This window comes from Astatotilapia calliptera, chromosome 10, assembly GCF_964374335.1.
Source record: "Astatotilapia calliptera chromosome 10, fAstCal68.1, whole genome shotgun sequence".
In the NCBI taxonomy this organism is placed as follows: Eukaryota; Metazoa; Chordata; class Actinopteri; order Cichliformes; family Cichlidae; genus Astatotilapia; species Astatotilapia calliptera.
Window position 1 is genome coordinate 3821419 of NC_137431.1, and position 26100 is coordinate 3847518.

The following is a 26100-nucleotide window of genomic DNA, read 5'->3' on the forward strand; positions in this document are numbered from 1 at the left end:
GAGAAAACCGAACTATATCATTCATGGAAATATGCATCCATGGAGCATATTCAGCCAATCACTGTGAAAACATCAGATTCAGCTGTAATATTACTGTTATGTATTATACATAACGTGCGTCCTCTAAGACCATGAAAATGGTTCTTTGCTAATCGCATGTATCATACTTATGGCACGTATTTGTAATTATAAAACACTTGTGTGGATACAGTGTTATGCAGCCTAATTGTCTTAATATTCATTTATTCTGACTCAAAATGGTCAGCAATGAAGGAGCTGTGAGTATTGGAAGCTGGGGAGGCTAATCCATGACTGATAATATTCCACTGTGCATTTTGTTCTCTCTAAGTATTGAGAGTGAGTATTAAAGTACTTACTGTTTTCCTTTCAGATTTAAAGTATGTGAGATTTGCATAGGTTGGCTCAGGGTGATGCTTTCTTTTTACAACCAGGACAGGAGAGAGAACAGGAGGAGAGTGCAGCTCTGATTAAGAGTGCAGCAGACTGATGAGACACCAGGAGAGCAGGAAAGGGGAAGAAGAGGAGAACAGATAAGACAGAGATGACAAAGTTTAATTATAACACAGTAAAAGCAGGAGCTGTGAGACAGTTTGACCTGATTTTACTATCAAATATACTAAACGTCTTTAAAAAGGTATTTTTATCAAGTGAAAATCCAAACAATTACAGGGCTGGGCTAAGCTGCCAGTGTTTCAAGAGCAACGCCCCCTGATGACATCATTCCAAACATTACTGTAAATGATGGTGCCTGTAACTGTCCTCTGCCTACAAAACCGTGGGTTTAATTAGAAACATTAGAAAATAAAACAACAGGGTTTTTTTCTATTTCCAAAATGATAGAATCTGTGTTTCACCATTTCACAGGGCAGTGTCTCCGGCACTCCTGGAACAGCTGCGAGTGGACATCAGACAAATCTGTTCAGACAACCCAACTGCTCTCAGCGCGTCACACCCAGAGAACACAGTTATAACTGCCCTCCAACATACTCTTCAGCCACCAGGAGGAGCCTCCTGACCTTCACTGCACATACAAAGTTGTCACCATACGCTCCTTCTGTGCAGGTTGGTTTAGGGAGATGCTCTCTCTCACACACACACACACACACACACACACACACACACACACACACACACACACACACACACACACACACACACACAGATGTGGATTTTGCCTCTAAGCTCTGAAATAATTCCAGGCAAGACAGACAGGTTTTAAGCTAACATAAAAGAATGCTAACTGGGGGGTTATTATAGTAACTGAGGACTCCATGGGACAACCCTGCGGTGAATTTGATGAGACGTCCAGTCCTGGGAAGATTGGCAACTCTCTTAAATAATTTTCACTTGTGAATAATCTTAATAATAATGATGGACTTCGAATTGTCCATGTAACCCTTGCCAAACTGATGGGCAGCAACTAAGATTATTGATGAAGATTAATCAAGTGTATCTGATTAACAGCACTTAGGTGTTATTTACTCTCTTCTTCTTATAAAAGTAGCAAGGATGCACTTCCAAATGCTTCTTTGTTCTGCTTTAGTTCTTGACAAATGAATAATGAGTGATATATATTATGTCTTGTTATGTCTGAGGTTTTATTAGAATTTTGGGGCCTGCTGAATACCACATGATTTTAGTAGAATTCAAACAGGGTGTGAAACACCAAGTACAGTTTCCACTGGGGAATTTTGAGGATTAAACACTTATTTGCTCATTTCTGGCAATTTTCTATGTACCAATACCTACCAGCTTATGGTAGATTTGTCCTTATTACTGACCTGGAAAATAATTCTATGAAAATCTCAGGCATTCTGTATTTGCTTTGAAAATATTATTTCCACTTTTGTCATTTCATAATATCACTCACATAGACACACAAGAAGATATGATTTATTCTTCTGTCTTTTTTATGTTTATCTGGTTACAGATGTGAGAAACAAATCAGCTTAAATGTGCACGTTTCACCTATTAATTAAAACTTCTCACATCAAATGGATGTGCATTAAATATTTGAGGCTGTTGTTGAGCTATGGATAAAATGTACAATTTTGCACACTGTTCTCGTGGCACTCACAGACTGCACGAAACATTACTGTGGTTCCTTGCCTGCAGGCTACACAATGAGAACCCTTGCCTTGGATCATCGCAAGTAAGATTTTGTTGCAGCAATAATGTAACTCTCAACAGGAGTCCAGTGTTTAGGACAGTTACAAGACAGAAAAGATATACAGTAACAAGATAAACACATTTCCTTTAGTGTAAAATATTCAAATAAATAAAGTAAACAATCCACTATCAAATCCCAACAACAGTTGGGATTTGATAGTATTTAAGTATTTAAGTATTTAAGTATTGCTAATAGCAGCTTGGAAGTCATCTCAAAACAGCCTCATGCATGTATACGGTCAGTTCAGCAGGTTGTCTACTAATTGGAAGGTCGGTGCATCAATCTTTGGGTATTCCAGTTTGCATTTTGAAGTATCCTTGGGCAGTTTTCCTTGAGTGCATGCGTGTTATAGCGGATCTGAACAATTCAAGAGCTTGACAATACAAGACACCAACCAGACTGAATGTTGCGCTGCACAAGGTTGCTGTGCATACAAGTGGAGTTGCATGTGCTGTCAAACTTAGTAGATGGTGCCGTTCAGTCATGGCTATATGTTTCGAAACATTTTCATATAGACATATGTTCATTCATTATAAATACATAGGAGCAGGTGCTGATTTGTGGCCATGTTGCTCTCCCATTTTGAATACTTTGATCATATTTTTTGTATGTGGCTAAATACTGAACATATGGCCAGTAAGAAATTGCACACGTTTGCATGCTGTGGAAGCAAATTTTAACATTTAAGATATGACGAACCATACCTTTATTATCTGAAAAAAAGAGTCCCTTCACCAAAGAAGTGAAAACGTGAAGAAAAGACAGAGCGTGATCTGGATAAAACATCATCCTCTTCCTGGAGTCAGGGCTCTAAGACATGAAAACGTCAATAAATATGGCTATGGTTTTATTCTCGACATCACAATTATCACTTATTATCAGCAGTTGAAGACAGCTGACAACAAGTCAGCTAAACAACAACAGCTGGTTATAAGCTAACATTAAGCCAGTGGGCTAATGTTGTACTCAAGTGTCCTAAAAATCAAACTTTCCCTCTGAACAGCTTGATCATTTTTACGTGTTTATCTCTCCTGTCTTTTCTCGCCCCAAACCCCTCGCTGCAGATGGAGTCCCCTCCCTGAGCCTAGTCCTGCCAGATGCTTCTTCCTGGGGAGTTATTCTTTCCCACATTTGATCCACTTCAAAGGAAGTTTCACCGTTGCTGGCTAACAGCAGCAAAAAAAGCAGAACTTACCAACAGGAAAGTTCAGGATATCCTTAACAACTCATGCCAGTATCGCAGTCATCAGTCAGAAGAGACTCGCACTGACTCACGTGTTCTGCACCGTCTTGAATCGCAGGTTGTAACTTGTGAATGATGCAGTGAGGAAAATGAGTCAGATAAAGGTTGGTCTTTTTACACCTTTTTCTGCACCATCACTTGCAAAGCCAATGAAGCGTGCACCTAGTTTCATCTGATACACCTGCCATAACTGCAGGATACAGCAAGCAGCAGCCCCTGTGCATAAGTGCAGTTAACAAGTTGTAAACAATCAGGAAAACATCTGATGCACAATGAATACTTCTATGATTTTTTTGTGAGTCTCCTGATGCTGTGAAGTTTAGATGCGATTTTTACTGTTGTTTGTGGTGTGGACTGCTTGAGAAAAAAAATCTTCATGTTTGGCTAAAGGTAATCGCAGCACATCACGAACATCTGCTCATTTGGGTTTGTTTTACAGTCCCAGGACCTGGGTACCTTGGGTAACAGTCAGTAATGATGAACTCTGCAGTCTAATGTGAGGCTCTCTGTAATACAGCTGAAGCTTGGCCCAAATTGGATCATGCAACAGCACAATGATCCCAAACACAGCAGCAAGGAAAAGAACCAAAGCTCAGTCAAAGTCTAGACCTCAACCCTGTTGAAATACTGCGGCACAAATGCCTGCAAGCATCAGTGAACTTAGGCAATACTTTAAAGAAGAGTGGGCTAAAACCACAACCACAACAAAGACTGATAAAGTCAGCTGCTTCAGGCTGCTATATATGGTTCTACAAGCTACTGAATCCTGGGTTGTAGAAAGTCTTTTATAAAGTGTTTTTATTTAAACATTTTCGTCTTCAAAGTCAACACCATCTTTAACTGACCCATGCCAAGGTAATATGTATTACTTGACGATTATTTGTCAACTCTTTGTCTTGTATAAGACGTGGTTTACACTGGATATTAGTGTCACTGGTCTTGGTCATGTGACCTATCGCAGGTGATTTAACCCCCCCATGTTTCACAGGTTCAATAAATAAGGACATTGTCGTTCTTCAGTGAGTGGATCATCCATTCTTTTCTATGTTTAATAAAAAAAGAACAATAGCGTAAAACAAACCTTCCCTCTAATCAATCAACAAAGAAAAAAGGAAACAAAATACGCTGACATTCCTCTTCACATACCATTTAATGCTATCAGTGACTTTTCTCTACAATAAGAGGTGTTATCAGTTGCTCCCCAGCAACAGCAACTCATCTTGCTCTGCTTAAAATCTCAGATAGTGAATTTTTTAGGCTTTAATTGAGGTCCGACCTGCATGACATGTTATTATATTATATTAAATTATATATTATGTACTGATTTTTCTTTCTTTTAAGAGAAAAATATTTTTTAACCTCACTTTCCATGTTTTTTGGGTGCACAAACTTAAAATGCATCTGTTAAACACAGAACAGGTAAGTGTATAACCCCAATAAGTCATACCATCATGCTTACTTACGTGGACTTGAAGACAAACCTCATCGAGACACATGCAGTTAAAATTTAAATGTAATTATGACAACTTACAATAAATTACAACGTGCTTTTGTCAATAACAGTCAAATTCATAAAATTAGAAATACAATAACATTACACCATTGATAAATAAACAGATAAGACTTCAGGGGTGAATGAATCGTTGTTTTCAAGGAGTCAAACTAAATGGCAGACACAAGGTGCTTATGAGAAATTCATCGTGTAACTTTTTATCAGTTTCACATTTCAATACTGGCTCCATGTAGTGTTGCTATTATCAATGCCTACAATGGGATCAAACTAAGCAGGTGCAGAGCGCTAAACATCAAACAGTGCCTCATGTCACCTAACGCAACACAGACACACAACTGAGCAGTGGGAGATATTTCATAACAGCAGCTTATTGCTTCTCCTGTGGACTGTCAAAAAAGCTCACTTGCTACTGAGTGGCCTGCAGTCTTCCTTCAAATCACCTGGATTCATGAATACTGACAACAATGAACTAACAAACAAAGTTTCTCTTTTTGCGAGAGAAACATATGAAGCAAAGTAGTGTTCTTCCAACTGTTATGTATCTGAGCAGCTTACTGTATATAAACGCCTGAAATAGTCATCTTGTAAAATAAGCTCTGACCCAGACTCTACAGGTGTGGGGAGACATACGACCAAATCCTGGGCATCCAGGATGCGAGTCTCCAGGTATCAAGAAAAATCCAGCGACTTCACATCTATTCTGCTTTCTTAAAAAGCAGTCGCTGCACTTCATGAGGTGAAAATGAAGGAGTGCTGTCACAATAATTTCACAGTCCGGCAGCGGATGTTCCGTGGTTGAATCTGTGGTGTGTATACGTATGTTTCTAAACCGTGGCAGCAGATGTCAAATGATGACGGCAACTGTTTATCAGTGGGAGTTTTGTGTGTGTGTGTTATTGTGCAGGCATGACTCTCCACAGCTGTGCTCATTTAGAAGCCTTGTATATGGCAATAGGCCTCCAGGCTAGAGAAGAGGACGTAGAGGAACCAGAGTCCAAAGAACAGCAGTGAGGTAAGGACTTTGGGGACGCGTGGGCCTCCTAGTTCACCACCTATGGACGGCCTTCGGCGAAGCATTAACACTCCCATACACAAGAAGGCAAAAATGGTGAAAAGCGTGACAGAGAAGGCCAGTGATCCTGGGTCCACACGGAAAACCTTCCCTTTGACTTCCCAGTATATGGCAGACACAGACCAGGCCACACCTATGCCCAGAAACACATTAACTGCGTTACTTCCTGTCACGTTTCCCACAGACGCATCTGCGTACTGATCCTGCGTAGCAGCAACTTTACTAGCAAAGGTGTCTGGAAAAAAAAAAAACAGTCAAGTTAGAGAATGAGGCTAATCAGCTGTACATTCTTACATTCACTTTCCTAATTCAAACTTCTGCAATACAAGAGTGTTTACAACAACAACTATGACAACAAGAACACCTCACTAACCAGGAAGAGAAGTCCCCAGTGCTACAAAGACCACTGCAGTGACAGTGTCTCTCAGGCCGACGGTGCACCCGAAATGGGAGGCTAGGTCTCCGATAATGGCTGTTAAAATACCAATGACAGTGATTGACACTATGAAGCACGCCCAGCCATTCCAGTACCCTGTGGGTGGGACGCAAGCAAACAGGATCTTCCAGAAGATACAAAATATGTGCATGAAATAGTCGAAGCAGTTGGGCACTCGCTGCTCCTCTCCCTCATCCTCATCACCTGTTTACCAAGACACAGAGAAAGTAAATCAAACACGGCAAAAAAAAGAGAAGACGTCAATACCTACAAATGGTGCAATCACACTTTGGGCCAATCACAGACCGCTTCATAGTATCAGATGAAGCTTTAACCCTGTAAGACCCAACGCATCAAAAAATATTATCAGTATTTAAAGCATCTTAAATCTTTCACATCCATGAGCCAAGGCGACGTTTACTGTACACTAGTCAGTTTTAACCACCAAAAGTTTATTGTTGAAGCTAGAGTTCTGTTTGGGGGCGATCGTGGCTCAAGAGTTGGGAGTTCGTCTTGTAATCGGAAGGTTGGACAGTCTCGGTCGTTGTGTCCTTGGGCAAGACACTTCACCCGTTGCCTACTGGTGGTGGTCAGAGGGCCCGGTGGCGCCAGTGTCCGGCAGCCTCGCCTCTGTCAGTGCACCCCAGGATGGCTGTGGCTACAATGTAGCTCCCATCACCAGTGGGTGACTGGGTGGGTGACTGGTTGTGTAAAAGTGCTTTGGGGTCCTTAGGGACCAGTAAAGCGCTATACAAATACAGGCCATTTACCATTTACAACACAGAGACATTACCACACTTCCCAGTCCACATTGTGTCCATACCTGGTTTCAAAAGTACAAGTCTTAATTATAACGTTCACAAAGTCTTGTAATAAAATTACATGCAGTGCAATAAATTTCATGCATAAAGATTCACAGGCAAATCTGAATTTCAGAAATTTACAAGTGAAGCTCCAAAAAAATGAGAAAAACACAAAACAATAAATAAATACAAAGATGCCACTGACCTGCACTGACTGTGACCGCCCCGATGAACTGCTCTTTCCATGAGCGCGTACCAATCACCACGGCCAGATTTGTATCCTTGAGCAGTTTGTCCACAGTGTTCTGTTGCAACAAATTAAATATGTTGGTAATCAAGCAGAAACAATCATTGCTTACATGGATGCATACACAACAGATGGGTTCACATTACACAGTTTCAAGACTTTTTTCAAACCACGTCTCAAATGTCTTTTCATTTTAACTTGTTTTGTTATTTAACACACACCCCGACACCAAAAAGAATAAATACTATTTAAATGATCATTCATCTATCTAATTGAGAATAAGAACACATATTGGCCACTTAATTAGGTATACCTGTTCAACTGCTCTTTAACATAAATATCTAATCAGCCAATCACACAGCAGCTTAAAGCGTTTAGGCATGTACGCAGAGTCAACACAACCTGCTCAAGTTCAAACAGAGCATCAGAATGTGGAAGAAAAGTGATTTAAGTGACTCTGAATGTGGTGTGGTTGTTTGAGAAACTGCTGATCCACTGGGATTTTCCTTCACACTAGAATTTAAGGAGAACGGTCAGAGAAAGACTGGTCAATGAGTGCCAGTTCTCTGGGTGAAACTGCCCTGGTGAAGTCAGAGCAGAAAAGCTAGACTGTTTCAAGCGGATAGGAAAGCAGCAGCAACTCACATTGTTGCCCGGTCTAATCAGTCTAATTAGTTCTGTTGCCACATTTGGATGGTCAGAATCTGGCAGGGTGGATCCATCCTACCCTGTATTAACAGTTTAGTTCTGCAGTAATGATATAATATTATGAGGCATTTTTTCTTGGCACACTTTCATCCCTTTATAATCCCAAGTGTTAGGATAGTGTGCCTTGTCACACAGCTCTAATCATCTCAAACTTGATTGTTAAACATAACGATGAGTTCAATGTACTCAAACGGTCTCCACAGTCAGCAGAGTACCTTTCAAGAGATTTGAAACTGAGAAATCTGCAGCAACTGAGTCATGCTGTCATGTTAACATGGACCAAACTGAGTAATGCGTCCAGCATCGTGCTAAATCTCTGCCATGAAGAATAAATGTATTTTTGAAGGCAAAAGGGGTTTGAACCTGGTATTATACAGGTATACCTAATATAGTGGCTGATGGGTATAAACACAGTACCAAATGAGATGGACTTAGTCAAGCAGTGCTTACACAATACACAATGTACACATACATTCCTTCTATGTATGGGAAATAAAGGTACATGGAATGAAATAAAATAGATAGATTGGAAGCAGATGAGTATCAAACAGCGCGTGAGTAGAAACTGTACCTGGTCTAGTACTCCATTGGGACTCTGACGCACAACAAGGCAGCAGGAGGTTAGTGAAGAAAACCACATACTTGTACAATCTTACACATTTATTTTTCAAAGTTTTTAAAGGAATTTGTCCAAATTTGCAAGTAAAGTTCTGGTTTAATTTGTCAATCTTCAGGCTGCATGTGTTTAACATAACTTCATGTCAGTAACTGCCACTTTACTTGCAGTGTAACACTTGTATGAGCATCATAATATAAGAAACAAACACCCCCCACTCACGCCACACACACCTTAAACTCACAGGACTCCTCTATGATGACCTCTAGCCTGCTGTGCTCTCCAAGAATGGGTTTTCCCATCTCAGAGATCCTCCTGGCCTGTTCCTCCTCAGGGGTGGGATTCACTGTGAGAGAGAGCAGACAGGAGATCACTATTCAAGCCTTAATGATATCTTACACACGTGCTCTTAACCTCAGTTGAAGCTAAGGTGAAGAAAAATAGCACACTAGCACAATGCAACATGTTATATAGTAGCTTCTGCATTTTTAACCATTTACAACTGGTTGTAAATTTTGCCATCAGAGTGGGAAGACAAGTGCACAGTACAGTGCATCAATTACATTATATTGCCAAAGGTATTCACTCACCCATCCAAATTATTATATTGAGGTGTTTCAATCGCCTCGGCAGGCAGACTGCTTCCACAAACACACTCAGGAGCTCAGTGTATTCTACTGTGGTATTGCAATGAGATGTCACCTGTCTAACAAGTTATGACATGTCCTCACTGATAAATATATCCACAGGCAACTGTTAGTGGTATTATAACAAAGTGAAAGCAATTGGGAACAACAGAAACTTGGACACTTAGATCGCTGAGGTGCATAGTGCACAGAGGTCATCAACTCTCTGCAGATTCAATCGCTACAGACCTCCAAACTTCATGTGGCCTTCAGATTAGCTCAACAACAGTGTGTAGAGAGCTTCATGGAATGGGTTTCCATGACCGAGCAGCCGCATTAGAGCCGTACATCACCCAGAGCAATGCAAAGCGTCAGACGCAGTGGTGTAAAGCACACCGCCACTGGACTCTGGAGCAGTGGAGACATGTTCTCTGGAGAGACAAATCATGCTTCTCTATCTAGCAAGTCTGGGTTTGGTGGTTGCCAGGAGAACGTTACTTGTCTGATGCTTTGTGCTAACTGTAAAGTTTGGTGGAGGGGTGATTATGGTGTGGGGTTGTTTTTCAGGAAATAGGCTTGGCCCCCATAGTTCCAATGAAAGGAGCTCTTAATGCTTGTGGTGGCAGATTTCTTTTGTATTAATCATATGTTTTAATCATATCACATTAGTAATAGTAATATCGCTTTCTCACTTTAGTATAGCAAGATCAGTCCTGTCACCAGTTGTATGCATGCATGTAGAATGTTATCACAAGTGGACCCCAAGTTTTATTACGCCTTCACAATGGATCCATTGTAGACGGACATCCTGCTCAAGGGAGGTTTTAAGGATGGGGCTGAAGGTAAAGCCCCCCCCCCACCCGTGAGATGGGCCAACATGTAAGAGTTGTGGAAGCTGACATATCCATATTGCAATATGTTATTAAACCACTTCAAAATGCTCCCTGGGGGTGTTTGCAGGTTATTTAAAATTTCCACAACATGCTTCGGCATGTCCTGACCTCTACCTGAGGTCAACTGCCTACTTGTCTAATATCAGTGTCTGACCTCACAAATATGCTTCTGGAAGAATCGTCAAAAATTCCCATAAACCCATCAACACACTCCTAAACCTTGTGGAAAGCATTCCCAACAGAGTTGAAGCTTTTCCTGGCCCAAAGATGGTTTCTGCTTGCTTGAGTGAAACGTGCTCACCTGGGTTGCACATAAGCTAGCCAGGTTTTCCAGTCTTTCTACATGTACTTCCCGAGTGTTTGGCCCTCTTCACAAGCACATTTAGTGTTTCATCCTCTGGCCCTGCCACTATTTTTTTAATAAAAACACAAACCCGTGGAATAAATATTAATGTATTCATAAACGTTTTACAGACGTCTTCATGCCCATTGAGACAAACTCACAAATTGACAGTAAGGTATTAAAGTGAGTGTAAAAAGAAGCAAGAGCTTGGGCGTTCACTGAGCTCAAAACAAGAAATGCAAATTTCTGCTGATAGTGCAAAACGACCACTTCACACTGTCACATTTAGGGCCAAGGATTTGGAATTTCAAAATAATAGCCAGCTATTTTAAAATGCTGCACAGATCACATGCAAAACCACACCCAAACAATCTTACCCTGGTTTAGCAGCAGTGCTGTGAACAAAGACAGATAATGACTGAGTACAAGCAATATTTTCATGCTGTGATAAAACAGCCTTACACTCATTTCCCTTCTGAACTTCCACAAAAATTATTTTATACACGACTACTTCTTTCCCCTCCACTGGCATGCAAATATCCAATTTCTGCATCTTTTTGACACAATGAGGTTACACGAACAAATAATTACACCAGTAACTCATAATTAGCTGTAGCGTCTGTGCTGCAGTGAAACAGAGACAGTAGTGAACGCCTGCGTGTGAGGTTACTTGCAGCATTCAGCTGCGTGTGTTGTTGTTACTGTTTTGATACTTGATCTTGCACATTGATGCGATCTAATGCTTTCTATTAGTGTAGATGAGAAAGGAAAAACAGACTACAACTGTTATCTTATACTAATTTTTTTAAGTGACAGAGTCATGAGAAGTCACTTTAACATTAAAAATGAAATCTGAAATAATTACACACTCACAAGAGAGTCCTCGCTTTAGCCATTTGGGGTCGTCAAGCACAATGAAGAAGTTTTCCTGCTTTTCATACTCCTCCACGTTTATAATGCACACTCGCAATGTCTGACTGAAGACACAAGCACACACACAGACAAACACACACGCACTTATTTCTATACAGAACAGTTCTGTGATTTTACACAGGAAGAAAAACTCAGAAATACAACATAGTCTCTGCTTCTTAAGCATCTGCACCTATATATATGTAACATGCATAGGTAATGTCCAATGAACTGAATTTACCAGTTGACACACCTGAGCTCAATAGTGAATGAATAGGCTCATAGCTAAGACTGTGAATACTTTCATAAAATTGCAAAAATTTCAAGCAGACCTTTTTTTATTCGTCACTTTGTGTGACTTAAAGTGAAAAATAAATATAGGCTTAAGTTTTAGCACCGAAGCCAAAGTAGAGATGTCAGGAATGACAGCTTATAGCTAGATTAACAGTGTGCCCCTATCTCCCAGTCATTGCCTCTATGTTACTATACCTTACCTGGTCTGCTCATTGGTGAATTCCAGCTCCCCTCTGGTCTCCTCGTAGTCCACTCCTGCCTTGGCGCTGCCATCTTCCGTATGGTACGGCACAGCAACTGTGCCCCTGGACCCCGAGTTCCTCAACACAGTCACCGTCAGGATGCCTGTGCTCTCACTCACCCGCAGCACATGCTGCTCAAAGGTGAAGATGCCAGCATGATCGTCGTCCAAGATGGTGACCGTAGCAACCAGCGGCTCCACTAGTCTCCCTTTGGGTGGAGTCCCCATCCCTTCATTTCCACCCTCCTCTAACCTCAGGTTCTGAAGGCGCACAAAGAAATGCTCATCCTCTTCAAAGATGTCATCATCCAGGATCCTCACCTGGAGAGAGCAAAGTATTTTAAAGTTACATTCCTTCCAGATGCACGTGGTTGTTAACCATTTTATTGAACATTCACTACAATTAAATTCTCAGAATGACAGATTCTTTGATCCCACTGATGACAGACACCACAACTATAGGGGAGAAATCTAGATTCCTGGTCACCTCTCCAGGACAATTTTTGTGTTTGACACTTGACAGTGACGATAAACGTTAAACACTGACACTAACATTAGCTTTTTTTCCTTTCTTACCTTGATTTCTTTGTGGGTCTCCCCTGGTTTGAACACCAGGGTTCCCTCAGTAAATTCATAGTCTGCTCCAGCATTGGCAGAACCATTTTCTGTACAGTAGTCCACATAGAATGTATTCTGACCAGTTCCCCCATCGAGGATCACCCCCAGGGTCAGAGAGCCACAGTTCTCCGTGCACTGATACTGGGAGCTTTCAAAACAAATGTGCGAGCACGTGGCCTTATCAGTCTCGTGGCCTGAACGTCGCGCGTGCTCAACAGCATGTTTCTTTAATATGTTACCAGCACCGATCATCATGCGAGTCGCCTGGACACGGTAGAAGGCACGGCTCTTCTTCTGGTGAACCAGGGCAGAGTAGTTGGCCATCTCGATCAGCTGGTCCAAATCTTTGTCTGGGTGTTTCTCCTTAAGATCTTTCAAGATGCGGACAACCTATCAGAGCAGGAGAACTAGTAGTCAGACTAGGTCTTGTGTTTACACAGATATGTGTGTTGCTTAATGTTATGTAAAAACGCCCTTTAAAAACTATTTGCTCAACAGTGTCTTACAAGAAGAGATTTTATTGTAACTATCCAGACAGGGTTTGCAGTGGGGATGTGAAGAGGGATGCTCACACCAGAACGAAAATAAATATCTTAGTTTGCGATGACACAACATGTCGTTGTTTCTTTGACGACCTGTCTGCTCTTCTGCAATTCCCTTATTGAGACTCCAACTGAGATAAAATCTTATTTGCTTCAGGAAACGTGATAATGAACTGCCACTATTTAATATTACATGTACTTTGTATTTATTTTATTTGCTATGGACCCATGCGTATCTTTAATAAAGTGAAACTAAACTAAAAACTAATGTCTAGTGTGACCATTAAATATGACTGTTTATAAACTCACTGAGCTCTAAACAAAAATGAACTGATTGGAAATGTGTGCAGTAGCAGTAAGAACTTTACATGCATTCATCATGAGCATGAACATGAAAATACATACATACACCCCCACTAATATTTGGCTACATTTTAGTGGGTTTGCCATCAACGAGCTGTTAGCATAGTTTTGGCCACACTTCTTGGAAGAATTTGTAGTGTTCACTTAAATTAGTTGGTTTCTCGGCACAGATCTGGCTTTGGAGCAATTTTCAACATGGTTAAGGGGAGGAGCTTTGGTACTCAAAGATAACCAGTTTAAACAATGTACATAACTGCAGATTATTTAGATGTGGGACCACTTTGCCACGATTTAGAAGAAGACATCGTGACATCACCACAGACTGAGAGGCTGCAGACCAAGAAAGAAGTCCACGCTCCTTCTCTAAAATGTGCAGCTGCCCACATGGACAAGCCAAATGCTTTCTGGGCAAAAATTTATGGTCAGATGAAACAAAGATTGAGATATTTGGTCACAATGACAAGACATATATTGGGAAGAGTAAAGGTAAGGCTTTCTGAAGATCGTATTAGCGGTCAAGAATTGTTGTGGCAGCATCACATTCAGTTCATGCAGCAAAGCATGAAGTGGATGGAATAATGAAGACTGAGGACTGCCTCCAAATTCTTCAGCTTCACCTTAATTCAACAGCTACACAGTTGAAACCTGGTCTCAGTTGGGTGTTTGAATAGAATAATGATTCCAAGCACACATCAAAACTGGTTTTGTAATGGGTAAAGTAAGCAAAGGTAACATCAGGTTACTGGAACGGCCTCCCCAAAATTCCGGCCTCAATCCTAATCAAAATTTGTTGACTTTGCTTGAAACTGGTCAAATATCCAGTCAGAATTACAGCAGTTGCTTGCTGATGGCTACCAAAAGTACCTGGTTGAGGTGGAACTTGTTGAGGAACATTTAACCATTAGTGTGGATACAAGCAAAGTTTTGACCCTGAGTGGATTAAAGTAAAACAAAATCAAACTTGTACAACCCAATGCTTGTTTTTCAGTCATTCAAGATATATGCTGTATAATTATTCCAGTCTGGATAAAGAACCGATCAAAGAAATCACTAGAAAATAAACTTATCATGACATTCATGTCATTGACGAGATATTTGGCCATAACTAAATGTATATCAGAGGGGCAGATCAGGCTAAGCGGTTAGCAGACAAAGTTAGAGGCAAGGTCGAGATGGTTCGGACAGGTGCCAAAGAGGCAAAGAAGGATATATTGGACAAAGGATTTTGAAGATGTAGCTGCCAGGCAGGAGGAAAAAAAGAAGACCACGGAGGAGATTCATGGATGTAGTGAAGGGGGGCATGCTGAGGGTTGGTGCTAGAAACAGGGTGAGATAGAGGACGATGATCAGCTGCGCTGACCCCTACAGGGAGCAGAGTTCTAATTAGCTAAAACAAAACAGATGTTAAACCTGAAATTAATGGAGAAAAAAAACGCTCTTTTAAAGCCTTCAGGCTGAGTGGCTCAATAAGACGTTTGCCTGAGTCTTACCTCATCTTTGTTCGGGTCTAGTTCATTGCCTGTCTGCACAGAGACCGTAACAGTGGAGGAGTTTCCAGGGCATGCACTGCTGTCTGACAGCTTTCCGTCCACGATCATGTCAATGCCTTTGGGAGCAAGGTCCCCTTCCATTTCCACCACGATGCCGTGCCTCTTGTCAGCACGGTAACGCTTGTGCATGTATTTGTAGAAGAGTAGGCGGCGGTCAGCAATCCAAGCCAAGATCACACACACCGGAAAATACAGCAGCGTCACTATGGCCTCCCACACCTGATTATGCAGGCAACATGAAAAATAATCAGTTACTCATTTGATATATTAAAAATAGAATAAAAGGTATGTGTATACCTTTTAGCTAATTAGATGTTTGGGTGAGTTTTAGAAACACAACATCTAAAAATACAGACTGTGGGTGTGCAAAGGGTTACCAAGTGAGGATTTACCAAACCTTGTAATACAGCTCGTAATATTTTGAATGTCATGTAAGATTCAGTATTTAAGATCCCCGCATCTGTTTGAAGAGTCTTGCCACTTACATTTTCCACCGTTTCCTTTTGTTCTTTACAGCAGAATTCAGGTGTTGATTTAAATATTTGTTTTCTTGCTAATCTGTCGTCCGTACATGAACACTGCAAAGTGCAACAGTGAGCCACCACTTCTGTGTCTGCAGCTCAGTCATGTGATGCTTTGCTTTGCCCTTCTGCCATGCAGAGATGTAGTTTTTATGAGTATTATTGATCTTTCAGGTCTTCCACAGTTTCCTCTTACTGACATTTCAGGTTCTTTCAAACTAATTAATGCCAACGAAGCACATGGGCATAGGGAAGCTATAAAAAGATATTTTCAGATCTGCTGCTTAGACATAAGATTGTTAGGATTGCCACATTTGGTAGAATTGGTATGATTATTACTTTCTGATGAAAGAAAGTAAATTTAGCAGAGAGTAAATTTGAACAACATTTGAAAACAAATGGCACTAATGTCATACAAATAAAAGTAACAATGCATTAATATTTAAAGCTGCGGGGTGTGAATTCTCACCACTAGATCTCAGCAGACTGCAGATTGAAGTCAACTGAATCCTGTTTTCTTACCTCTCCTTACCTTGCCTCTGGAGGAGGCTGTAAAACTGTGTAAAAAGAGTCCAGTGTGAGCGTATGAGTCAATGACGCTTACTTCTGACTGACGACAGGGATACTGCAGTGAGTTGTTGAAGATATCCTCAACTCTTCCGTCCATAAGTACTGCTGTTTTTGCCACTGCTAGCTGCTTTTAGCCAGTGTTAGTGGAAGTTTCTTTGAAGTGGATCTACCGTTGCTGACTTGGACATTTAGGGAATTCTCTTGTATTATATGAGAATGTAACCAACCCGTGTGCTTTTTGTAATAATCTAGTCTATCATTAGCTGGGGTAATACTGGCTTATAACCAGCTGTTATTGTTGTTTAGCTGGACCGTTGTCAGCTGTACGGAGTCAGAAGCGTCGCACGTCTAATCTGCTGACAAAAGGTAACTGTGATAATATCCGGAATAAATGTGTTGGAGACTTGAATTCATTTCAGGAGATTCCACTCGCATTTATGTTTTTTCATAAAGGGGACCCCTTCTTAGATGAAAAAATATGGGTATGATCCTGTCCGCAAGTGCCGGCACAAACTACAAGTTTGCCTCCACAGAATGCAAACCCCTACGAGTCCTCTTCTCCTCCGCCTATGGCAGTGGTGTCCAAACCCAGGCCTCGAAGGCCGGTGTTCTGCAGGTTTTAGATGTGTCCTTGATCCAACACAGCTGATTTAAATGGCTGAATTACCTCCTCAACATGTTTTGAAGTTCTCCAGAGGCCTGGTAATGAACTAATCATTTGATTCAGGTGTGTTGACCCAGGGAAGGCTCTATAACCTGCAGTACACCGGCCCTCGAGGCCTGGAGTTGGCCAAGCCTGGCCTATGGTGTACGGGCAGTCTCTAGCCATATTCATCCGGTCCTGTGTATTCCACGTGAAGGGCCAACATGGCATTTTCAATGAGTTTTCAATTTGTTGAAAGAAATAATAATACACTAGTCACTGTATATTTATGAGTACAACACATTTTTTCAAGAAAATAATCTCATAAAACCACAAACTTTAAAGAAATACTCATTTTAAAAGTGTGTTTAGTGCAGAGGCTGCATTTCCAAAAATCAACAATAGCACTGTGGCCAGAAGTACATATGTTTTTCAGTTAAAATGTATGCAACCATCAGAACATACCTCTACAATCCCAGGTGAGATGACAGCCAGTATGAGGTAGAGCCAAATGTAGGCATAGATACTCCAGAAAGCCGTTATGAAAAACACCCGGAGGTGTTTGATCTTACGAGACTCTCCGTCAGGGACCACCCACACACACAGACCAATTATCACAAACATATTGAAGGCAGCGCTGCCCACTATGGTGCCCGGGCCGATCTCCCCAGCATGGAAGTTGTGCCCACACACCTGTTAAAGTGAGAAAAAAAGAGTCAATCAAAGCTCATTTGTTAAGCTAACTAGAACCGAATAAGAGCCACGTAACAACTAGAATTCAAAACAGACTCCGAGTGCACATACAGCTCCAGCATTTGTTGTATATGTTACGCATATGTTGCTGCAAATGTAATGAGTTGTGCACCTCAATAACAGAAAGCAGGATCTCAGGTGCGGAGGAGCCCAGTGCCATGAGCGTGAGGTTGGATACAGTCTCATTCCAGATCCGTACCGTTGCGACTGTGGTTTCACCGTTGGGTTTGGTGACGGTCACCACTTTCTCCTGCAGTCACAGAAGTTTGGGAAAATGCCCAAAATGCTTAATTTCAGTTAAGACATATTTGAAATGCCCAAATCTTGTTTACGGTCTGGTACAAAAAACAGCTCATTTGACTGTTGACAGTTTTACTCTTCATAATAACTGCACTGAGGACTGCTTCTCTAATTTCAAAATGCTGTTACATTGTGTAAAATGTAAACTCTAATCACAGTTTTTGAGTCTACTACGGTCCATTTTAAACAAGCTTTGCCACAGACAAGAATCCAGTACTGATTTTTGGCCCCATCCCTTGTGTACATGTATCAATCTTTTTATGATATTAGGTACTAAAGATGATGGATATTCAAAGCCTTCACAATTTTATGTTGAACAATATTCTATTTTTTAACAGATTGGCAAACCTTTATTTAAACTCTACTTCTCTAAAATAGTTTTTCTACACCCAGTCATGTTACTGACCTGTTGCTAGGTCATCTAATAAGTTTAAAACGTTTCTACTGGTTTTGCATGAAACTGTATTCTGCTGTGAACAAAATATGAATTTATAGGATTTGCAAAATCAGGCATTCTGCTTTTACATTTACATGGTGATCCAACATTTTTGGAAGAGGGTGGTAATTTAATTTGTGTAAGGCATAAATTTAGGGGTCTGGCTGCTTTGATTGACAGGTATGCCACCACTTATTTAATAGAATTATCTGTAAAATAATTATCTAGTTGTAGAACAGCCAAGAGATTTGTGCTTTGGTTTTGGTACTGAAATTTAAACTAGCCTGTTATTTAGCACTGATGAGCATGTCTACAGCTTGCTAACCAGGATTACTACCTTTAGCGTCCATTTTTAGCTCCCAGAAAAACAAACAAACTAAGACTGTGATTCAAAAGTGGAATCCAGCAGCAATGGGTGAGGTGACAATGGCTTTGTCCATCTTATACTTACAGTCGATGCTTCAAACACAGTGGGCCTGATACTAGAACTACTTTTGTTTTGGCAACGAGTTAATGTGATAAAATTATTTTTTTAAATTGAAGATTGAAAATTTTAAAATTTATAGTAAATATTTTAAAACTGTTTCTCTTTATTACCTAATTCTCATATCTGTTAATTCATCTAAGGCGACATATACTGGCACTTTACTTTGATATTTAAAAAAATGCAAGCTCAAAGTGCAAACAAAATTTGCCTTTTCCTGATAAAAAGGAGCCAAAACACTCTTCAACTATGAGCAAACACAAAACCCTGATAGTAAAAAATTTAATGGTTGCATTTTTTAATTCCCAATTTTAAGTTCAATAATACCTGCGAGGTAATGACTTCTATAGATGCCATGAAGCGGTCTGCAATGATGGACACACCCAGGAACATGTACATGAGACAGAGGAAATAGATGATTGCCCTCCCTGCCTGCTCCCCCAGTGGAGGGTTGAGTGGTAGCCACACCGGCAGCAGGATGCCGGGTTTACAAACCACAGTGTCAGAACACGTCCGTTTTCCAGAGCCTGAGGTGTTACCAGAGGATTGCGGCAGCTCAGGGTCAGATGCTCGCTCCACAACCTGGGGCTTGAAGGAGGTCCCGGCGTGGCACAGGAGGAGGAACGAGAGGAAGAGAAGGCTGGAAAGGTAAACCGGAGGGGGTCCCATGGTATCCCTGAGTCAGGAAGGGCCTGGGGGTGGGGTTCACTGGGGGAACGGCTGGGTCAAAAGAAACTCCTAGTGAAGCAGAGGAGCACACATTTTTTTGAGAAAGAGAAAATCTTTATCATATACGATAGTTTACATATCTCACCATGTCTTAGATGGTACATGATAGGCTGGTTCTTATGCCCTGCTTTTCTATTCTGCTCGAGCACTCGAAGCGCTTTATATGACAACAAGCTTCGTACACCCACTAATACACCTTCATACAGACATGCCTAAGTGCTTTCTAGCCAACATTCTCACACACACACACACACACACACACACACACACACACACACACACACACACACACACACACACACACACACACACACTACATTCATCAGGAGCAAGTAGTTTGTCTTTTCGTCCTCGAGTGTCGTGGTCTGGATGCACTATCCAAGAATGTGAACATCAGCATTTAAAGCAATTCTAATGTAAACTATAACAGCAATGGCATGCAAATAAGTACATTTTAAATATGCTCTACATCAGATTACCATAAAAACAACATACAAACATGGATGCGGCTGTAAGAACAGTTCTGCAGTCTTCACACAAAATTCTAGACACGCTGCTTCATTTCTGGTATTATTATGATCTTTGTGAGCATTTTAAATATTAGACGTGTTTTAGTATCAACTGTCAAAGCTCCTCCCCTTCCCGCATGTTTACTACATGGATAAAAATTGAAGATATGTGCGTGTATCCAACTCTGGACTTTTTCTAAGATTATCCATCTGAATCCAGCACTTTATAGCAGGTCATATGGTCGATGTTGACCTACTAGCAACAGTTTCCTTGCTATCCTCTAAATAATTTGTAATTGATCAGTAATGAAACTGGCTAGTTTTCAGCACTGATGTTTTGTCCAACATTGCGATTGAGAATTGGACTTTCATAACATTAGTTTAAAGCATATCCATATTTTAGTTAACATTTAGTTAGAATTAGGGACGTGTAATGTGGTTCAGACACCAAAAGTGGGGAGGATTTGTATTCAGGTAACCCTGGTCATGAGATTAAGGAGCCACCAGTTGTCTGGGTTCACAGCAATGATCCATTCATTTATTAGTAGAAATGACAGAACAGCATATTGTGAAACATAAAACCAACAGAACAGCAGTCACAAGAGATGTTAGTCTTCACCATCAGACTAGATAAGGACATTTTAATTGAACACATCCAGACTCCTGATGATTCCTGACATCCTGAAACAGCACTTCAGTGAATTCACCAACTCCCCCATGCTGACTTCCAAAACATCAAACCACAACAATACTAAGCACTGATGGAATATTGGATTTGGCTAAACAATGCTATTGACATTGCTGATAAGCGCTTAAGGAGGGAGTGCTGTTAACCCTTCCTGAGTTGCCTCATTGCCGTAATCATGTTCACCTAAAGTCTTGATCCACAACCTCACCAAATTCCTCTCAGACTTGAGTTTTTACTTCAGCCACTGCCTGAGCCACACTCCACTTGGCCTAATGGTTCCCATCAGCTGCTTCGGGAGTTCCACAAACTCAATAAGACTACAGTCCTCTCTTCACCTTAGTGCCCGAGAGATACTACCACAGTTCTAATGACTCAAAAGACTTGCTTTTAACAGGAAGAAAATCTCTGGCAAGAATCCACCAAAGAAAGGAGTCCCGTAAAGCTGTGTCCTCTGCAGCGTCATGCAAAGAAGAGTTAACATGTCATCCCCAAGCTGAAAGTGAAGGAAAGAAACCCTTTACTCCACCAAGGAAAACCCCAACATACAACTTCAGAGTGGACCAGAGTCCAGCTCCTTTTCAGGAAACAATGTCAAGAACCTGAGTTCTGTGTTGAGGTCAAGTCCAACTATTTCTAGCTCTCCACTTAATCAACTAGGTAATGCTTAAACTGCATTCACATTAACGATAAGCAGAATTTTTGACAACAACATATACCGGGCTTGTTTGTTTCCCAATAACCCCACCAATTACTATTGTGCTCTTCACTTACCTTCCATGTATTTCTATGCAGCCAGTAATGTCAGACTGCTGGTTTTCAGTAACTTCACTGATTTAAACCAGAAATAGGAACACAGGCAAAAATGTCACTAACTGTAAAGATGTGCTACCTTCACTTATTGATTGATCACTGAGTCATGATATTGCAGTCAAGTATTCTAGAGCAGCGGTCCCCAACCTTTTTTGCACCACGGACCAGTTTAATGTCAGACAATATTTTCACGGACCGGCCATTAAGGTGTTGTGGATAAATACAACAAAACAAAATGATACAACTGAGACAAAAACTGTGGTATTTTGTAAGTATAATAATAAACACAAATTCACTGTGTAATTGTGTAACTTTATTAGCAGCGTCCTCCTGAAATGTGCCAACAACATCGAGAGTAACATCCTCCTCTCTGCTCCTTAATGCTCTCTGGTCGCTATGGTAACGCGCAAATATTTATTTCAAAATAAGACACACAACTACAACACGGGAAAAGACCCAGGGAAACAGAGTTAACGATAAAACCCCTGAAAACCATGAATTTCACATCCGAGCCTCAACTCTCGCGGCCCGGTACCAGTCCATGGCACAGGGATTGGAGACCGCTGTTCTAGAATTCTCAAGTTGAAAACAAGTATTTTGGCCATTTCCAACACGTGTTTTTGATTGAAAGGAAGATTAACAATATCAAGCACCACACAGACAAAGTGTAACAGGGAGATTTAGTGTAAGCAGTGAGTCTGAGGGTGTCATAGCAGGGTGGGAGAAAGATTTCAGCCTTTTTTCAGTGCTCCTCTTGATCCCAACGCCTCCACTGCTCTTGCACAGGTGACACTGCACTATTGTGCACTGTGACTTGAAACAGATACTAGGGTGCTGCATCTTTGATGCAGCCGGAGCTCTGCCAGCTCATTATGCAGTTGTGATTCAAAAACACAGCCCTGAGGGCCTGCAGCATCGCATTTCACTTTCCAAGGCCTGCTACGGTTACCTCGACCTCAGACAGAGGGCTACCTTACGCCAGTGGTTGTTGTGGGGGAAACAGGCTCACCAAAAATAACCTCCCCAATAATCATATTTGGACAATAGAACAAAGAACAAAACTGTTTGGCGCAAGTTTGAGCATGACGACAATAACACTACAAACACTCTTTATCTATTTGTTTTACTGTCACATAAAAATTATTTAAAAAAATAATAATCTGAATGCCAGCCCCTTTAAGAAGTCCACTAAATGTAAAAGTGAGAACCAAAGACTTCAATATTTTATATGACCTTTTTAACATTGTGACGAGACATGCTTAAAACATAAACTCAGATTTGTTCAGAATAGTACACGGTGAATTTTGATGATTGGTAGCATGCAACAAAGCCTCAGTGGATAATGAGTGCTAGCTAATCAAGAAGCTGGTACAGGATAAGCTGGATGCATTATTGATCAATGCATTCACCTAAATATAGAAGGATATCTCTTCCTTTCAATCACCTACTCTTTAAGGATCATTCATATGAAGAGCCAAGTGGATTTATGAGTCAGACATTAAGTGCGTGCTTCATAGTCTTTCCACTTCAGGGACTGGGTAAATAGGCAGATAAATTGGCAGACTACTGCTCCTCCCTTCGAGCTGTGCAGCTCTGCAGTGGCACTGATTCAGGTCAACTCTCTGATTTTTCTGGAGGACTGATGTTCACTGGGAACTTTATTGTCTTTTAAGGATTATAAAAAAAACAAGGATAGTGAACAACATAAAGTGCAAAAAAAATGTGGCACTCTCTTCTTACAAGCCTCTCTAATGCCTGGAGTACAGGGGTCCCAGGGTGTTGACAACTCTGTGGTCTCTCTGTCCTCTTCACGCACAGGAACAGTGAGCTGGATGACAGCTCCTCTCCCCTTACGGCCTCCGACACGGCCACTATCTGTCAGCACCACCGATAAGTGATTGCCTGGGGTTATCTTACACTGATAGGAGAGCCAGCAGAAAAAAGAGTTAGCACCTTTAACAGTTTAATATTTCCCGCCTGTATCCTGGCCGTGGGGTATTGTCAGATAAAGGGATGCTCTTTCTGACATGTGGAGCAGTCGGGCATACAGGTGAGTTAAAGATGAATAATTAAAGCATCAATAATACGAAGAAAATGCAATCGGACTTACAGGAGTAATTTCACAGGTGTCCAAAGTCTTCCTGACCACTGGCTATTCTGTGTTAGCGCCAACAACCAAGTGGATGACATGGCTTTCTGCTGTGACTCTAAACCAGTCAGACTCAGAGACAGTGAGGCAGATGGGCGTGTTACTTATTCACCAATGGATTATCTATTACAGTCAAGTTAAGTACTTTGATTACAGTGATCACAGAATTAACACATATATATATCAAATACTAAGCACTCTTGTCTAAACTAAAAAGAAAACCAAAGACACTTCCTGTCTTGGTCCCGTTTGACATATTCTCCAAAACAGAGACCTGAAACGCACACACAGACCTTCTAATCAGCGATCCATCACTGCAGGAAGAAACTATGTTGCCCCAACAGCTCAAACATTAACCTATATGCAGATTGACACAGATCAATTTTCCAGGATGTAAGCTCTATGCACAGGTAAACCAATAACACACCGTGTATCAGTTTCACAGCCAGCCAATCATGGCCTGCGATTGCACACAGAGCACAAGCTTACACTCGTCTGTAAAGCGTTTCCTCTGCATTCTAACAACATCTACAGTGAATCACAGACGCACTCACCTGCCGTTCAAGAAAATATCATAATAACTCTCAATGTTAATAGGCAAAATTTACCACTAACAAATAACCAGTTAATACCACAAACATACATCAAAATATACTTTATCTGTAAAATGGTAAATGGCCTGTATTTGTATAGTTCTTTACTAGTCCCTAAGGACCCCAAAGTGCTTTACCTCTGCCCTCTGACCACCACCAGTAGTAGGCAATGGGTGAAGTGTCTTGCCCAAGGACACAACGACCGAGACAGTCCAAACCGGGGCTCAGACCAGCAACCTTCAGATTACAAGGCGAACTCCCAAATCTTTTTATTTATTATTATTATTATCTATTTTGGTTCTCTGTGGTTACAAATGATTTTTGAACATACTTAATATCTGATTCCCATCTGATTTTTCAAAGCAAACACTGACACCACCGGAGTTTTAATATTTTTCAAGTTTATCACGCAAACTGGGATAAGTAGATATTCAGACCAAAACAAGACCGGTGTTAAGAGACCTTGGAGTTTTATTATTTGCCTCAAGTACCAGTGAGACATTAAATATGATTCCCAAGATCCCCCAAAGGGAACCATTGCTTTAATGAGTAACACAGGGCTTTGGGGTTTTGTTATGAGCCTGCTGATGAACCAGAGTGTAAGATATCTAATAATAATAATAATCACACAGACAGATATATGCTGAGCCAAACCACTAACATGGCATTCAGCTATATTGTGGAGATTTCACTGTAAACATCTCATTTTTTACCAGTCAGTGCTGGACTGTGTTAACATGCATGCGTTGTGTCAGGTGTTGACTAGAATCTGTCAGTTTGGTAGGCCATTTTTCACATTTAAAATGGCCTGGTAAATGGCCTGTATTTATATAGCGCTTTACTTTTAATCAAAGAGAAACACCTCCTTTTACTTTATTACGCAATTAATTTTTGAATCTTATCACAAATTTAAAAAAAGACCGTGGCAGAGGCAGCGGAAAGCAGGCAGGGGTTTGTTAAAGAATCATCTACTTGTTTCCACTGCATCAGATTTTCCAAAGCGCCCTCAGCAAATGTTTAAGCCAGTTTAAAACATGTCACAAACACATTTAGTTATTATAGTCACTAAGTAAAGGACTGAAGAAAATAAGTTTAACACATCAAGTTTAACAGACTGAGCAAGCAGAATGTAGCAGAAAGGTGAGCATATCAGAATAAACTAGACAAAAAGTTCTACTTACTGTTATTAAAAATGTATTCGCCTTTTTGACAGCCACCTATTAACTGAGAACATTTCTAAACTTAAGATGAGATGTATTCTTGTGTCTCATGCCTTTCAAATATTAATCACCTGCTGCAGATGTTTTTAAGGCAGTTTCTTCTTTTATTGTCCACTTGGAACGTTGCACGAAAGGACTGAAAATGAGTGAGAACACAACCAAATAAAAACTTTCAGAAAGCCTACGAGAGTAATGTAGACAAACTTATACCATCAGGTGTGTCTTACAAAAATCTGCCACGTTTGCTCTAATTATGCATGTATAAATTAAGTACACCAGCTCAATCAGTACCGCTGAGGAATTAAATGTTTTCTGAGAAGTCCATGTGCACGCAGCAGGAGAAAGATAACCCAACTGCTTTACTGTCTTTGTTCCCCAGAAGTCCACCAGGTCAAAATGATCATCAATCTGGACGGCAGCAGTGCAAGCTCGGCTGAGCACAAGGTTTAGTTTACAACACGGCGGGCACACTGCCATGCTGTTC

The 26100-nt window shown here is 40.9% G+C and overlaps 1 protein-coding gene across 2 annotated transcripts in view; it reads right to left on the reverse strand.

Annotated features, from left to right (window-relative positions):
* Window positions 1-4934: 4934 nt before the first annotated feature.
* slc8a2a (solute carrier family 8 member 2a) overlaps window positions 4935-26100 on the reverse strand; it is a 28844-nt gene continuing 7678 nt past the window's right edge. Inside the window, exons 2-13 of one of the 2 annotated variants that reach the window (XM_026181059.2) lie at window positions 19246-19656; window positions 17811-17948; window positions 17411-17638; window positions 15152-15430; window positions 12715-13146; window positions 12098-12459; window positions 11565-11668; window positions 9063-9175; window positions 8785-8808; window positions 7464-7563; window positions 6393-6659; window positions 4935-6254 (exon numbers count right to left, since the gene is read on the reverse strand). In XM_026181059.2, the coding sequence (XP_026036844.2) occupies window positions 5878-6254; window positions 6393-6659; window positions 7464-7563; window positions 8785-8808; window positions 9063-9175; window positions 11565-11668; window positions 12098-12459; window positions 12715-13146; window positions 15152-15430; window positions 17411-17638; window positions 17811-17948; window positions 19246-19587 (2766 nt within the window). In that variant the 5' untranslated portion in view covers window positions 19588-19656 and the 3' untranslated portion in view covers window positions 4935-5877. The remainder of the gene's footprint in view (window positions 6255-6392; window positions 6660-7463; window positions 7564-8784; window positions 8809-9062; window positions 9176-11564; window positions 11669-12097; window positions 12460-12714; window positions 13147-15151; window positions 15431-17410; window positions 17639-17810; window positions 17949-19245; window positions 19657-26100) is intronic. The other variant, XM_026181060.2, reaches the window with a different exon arrangement.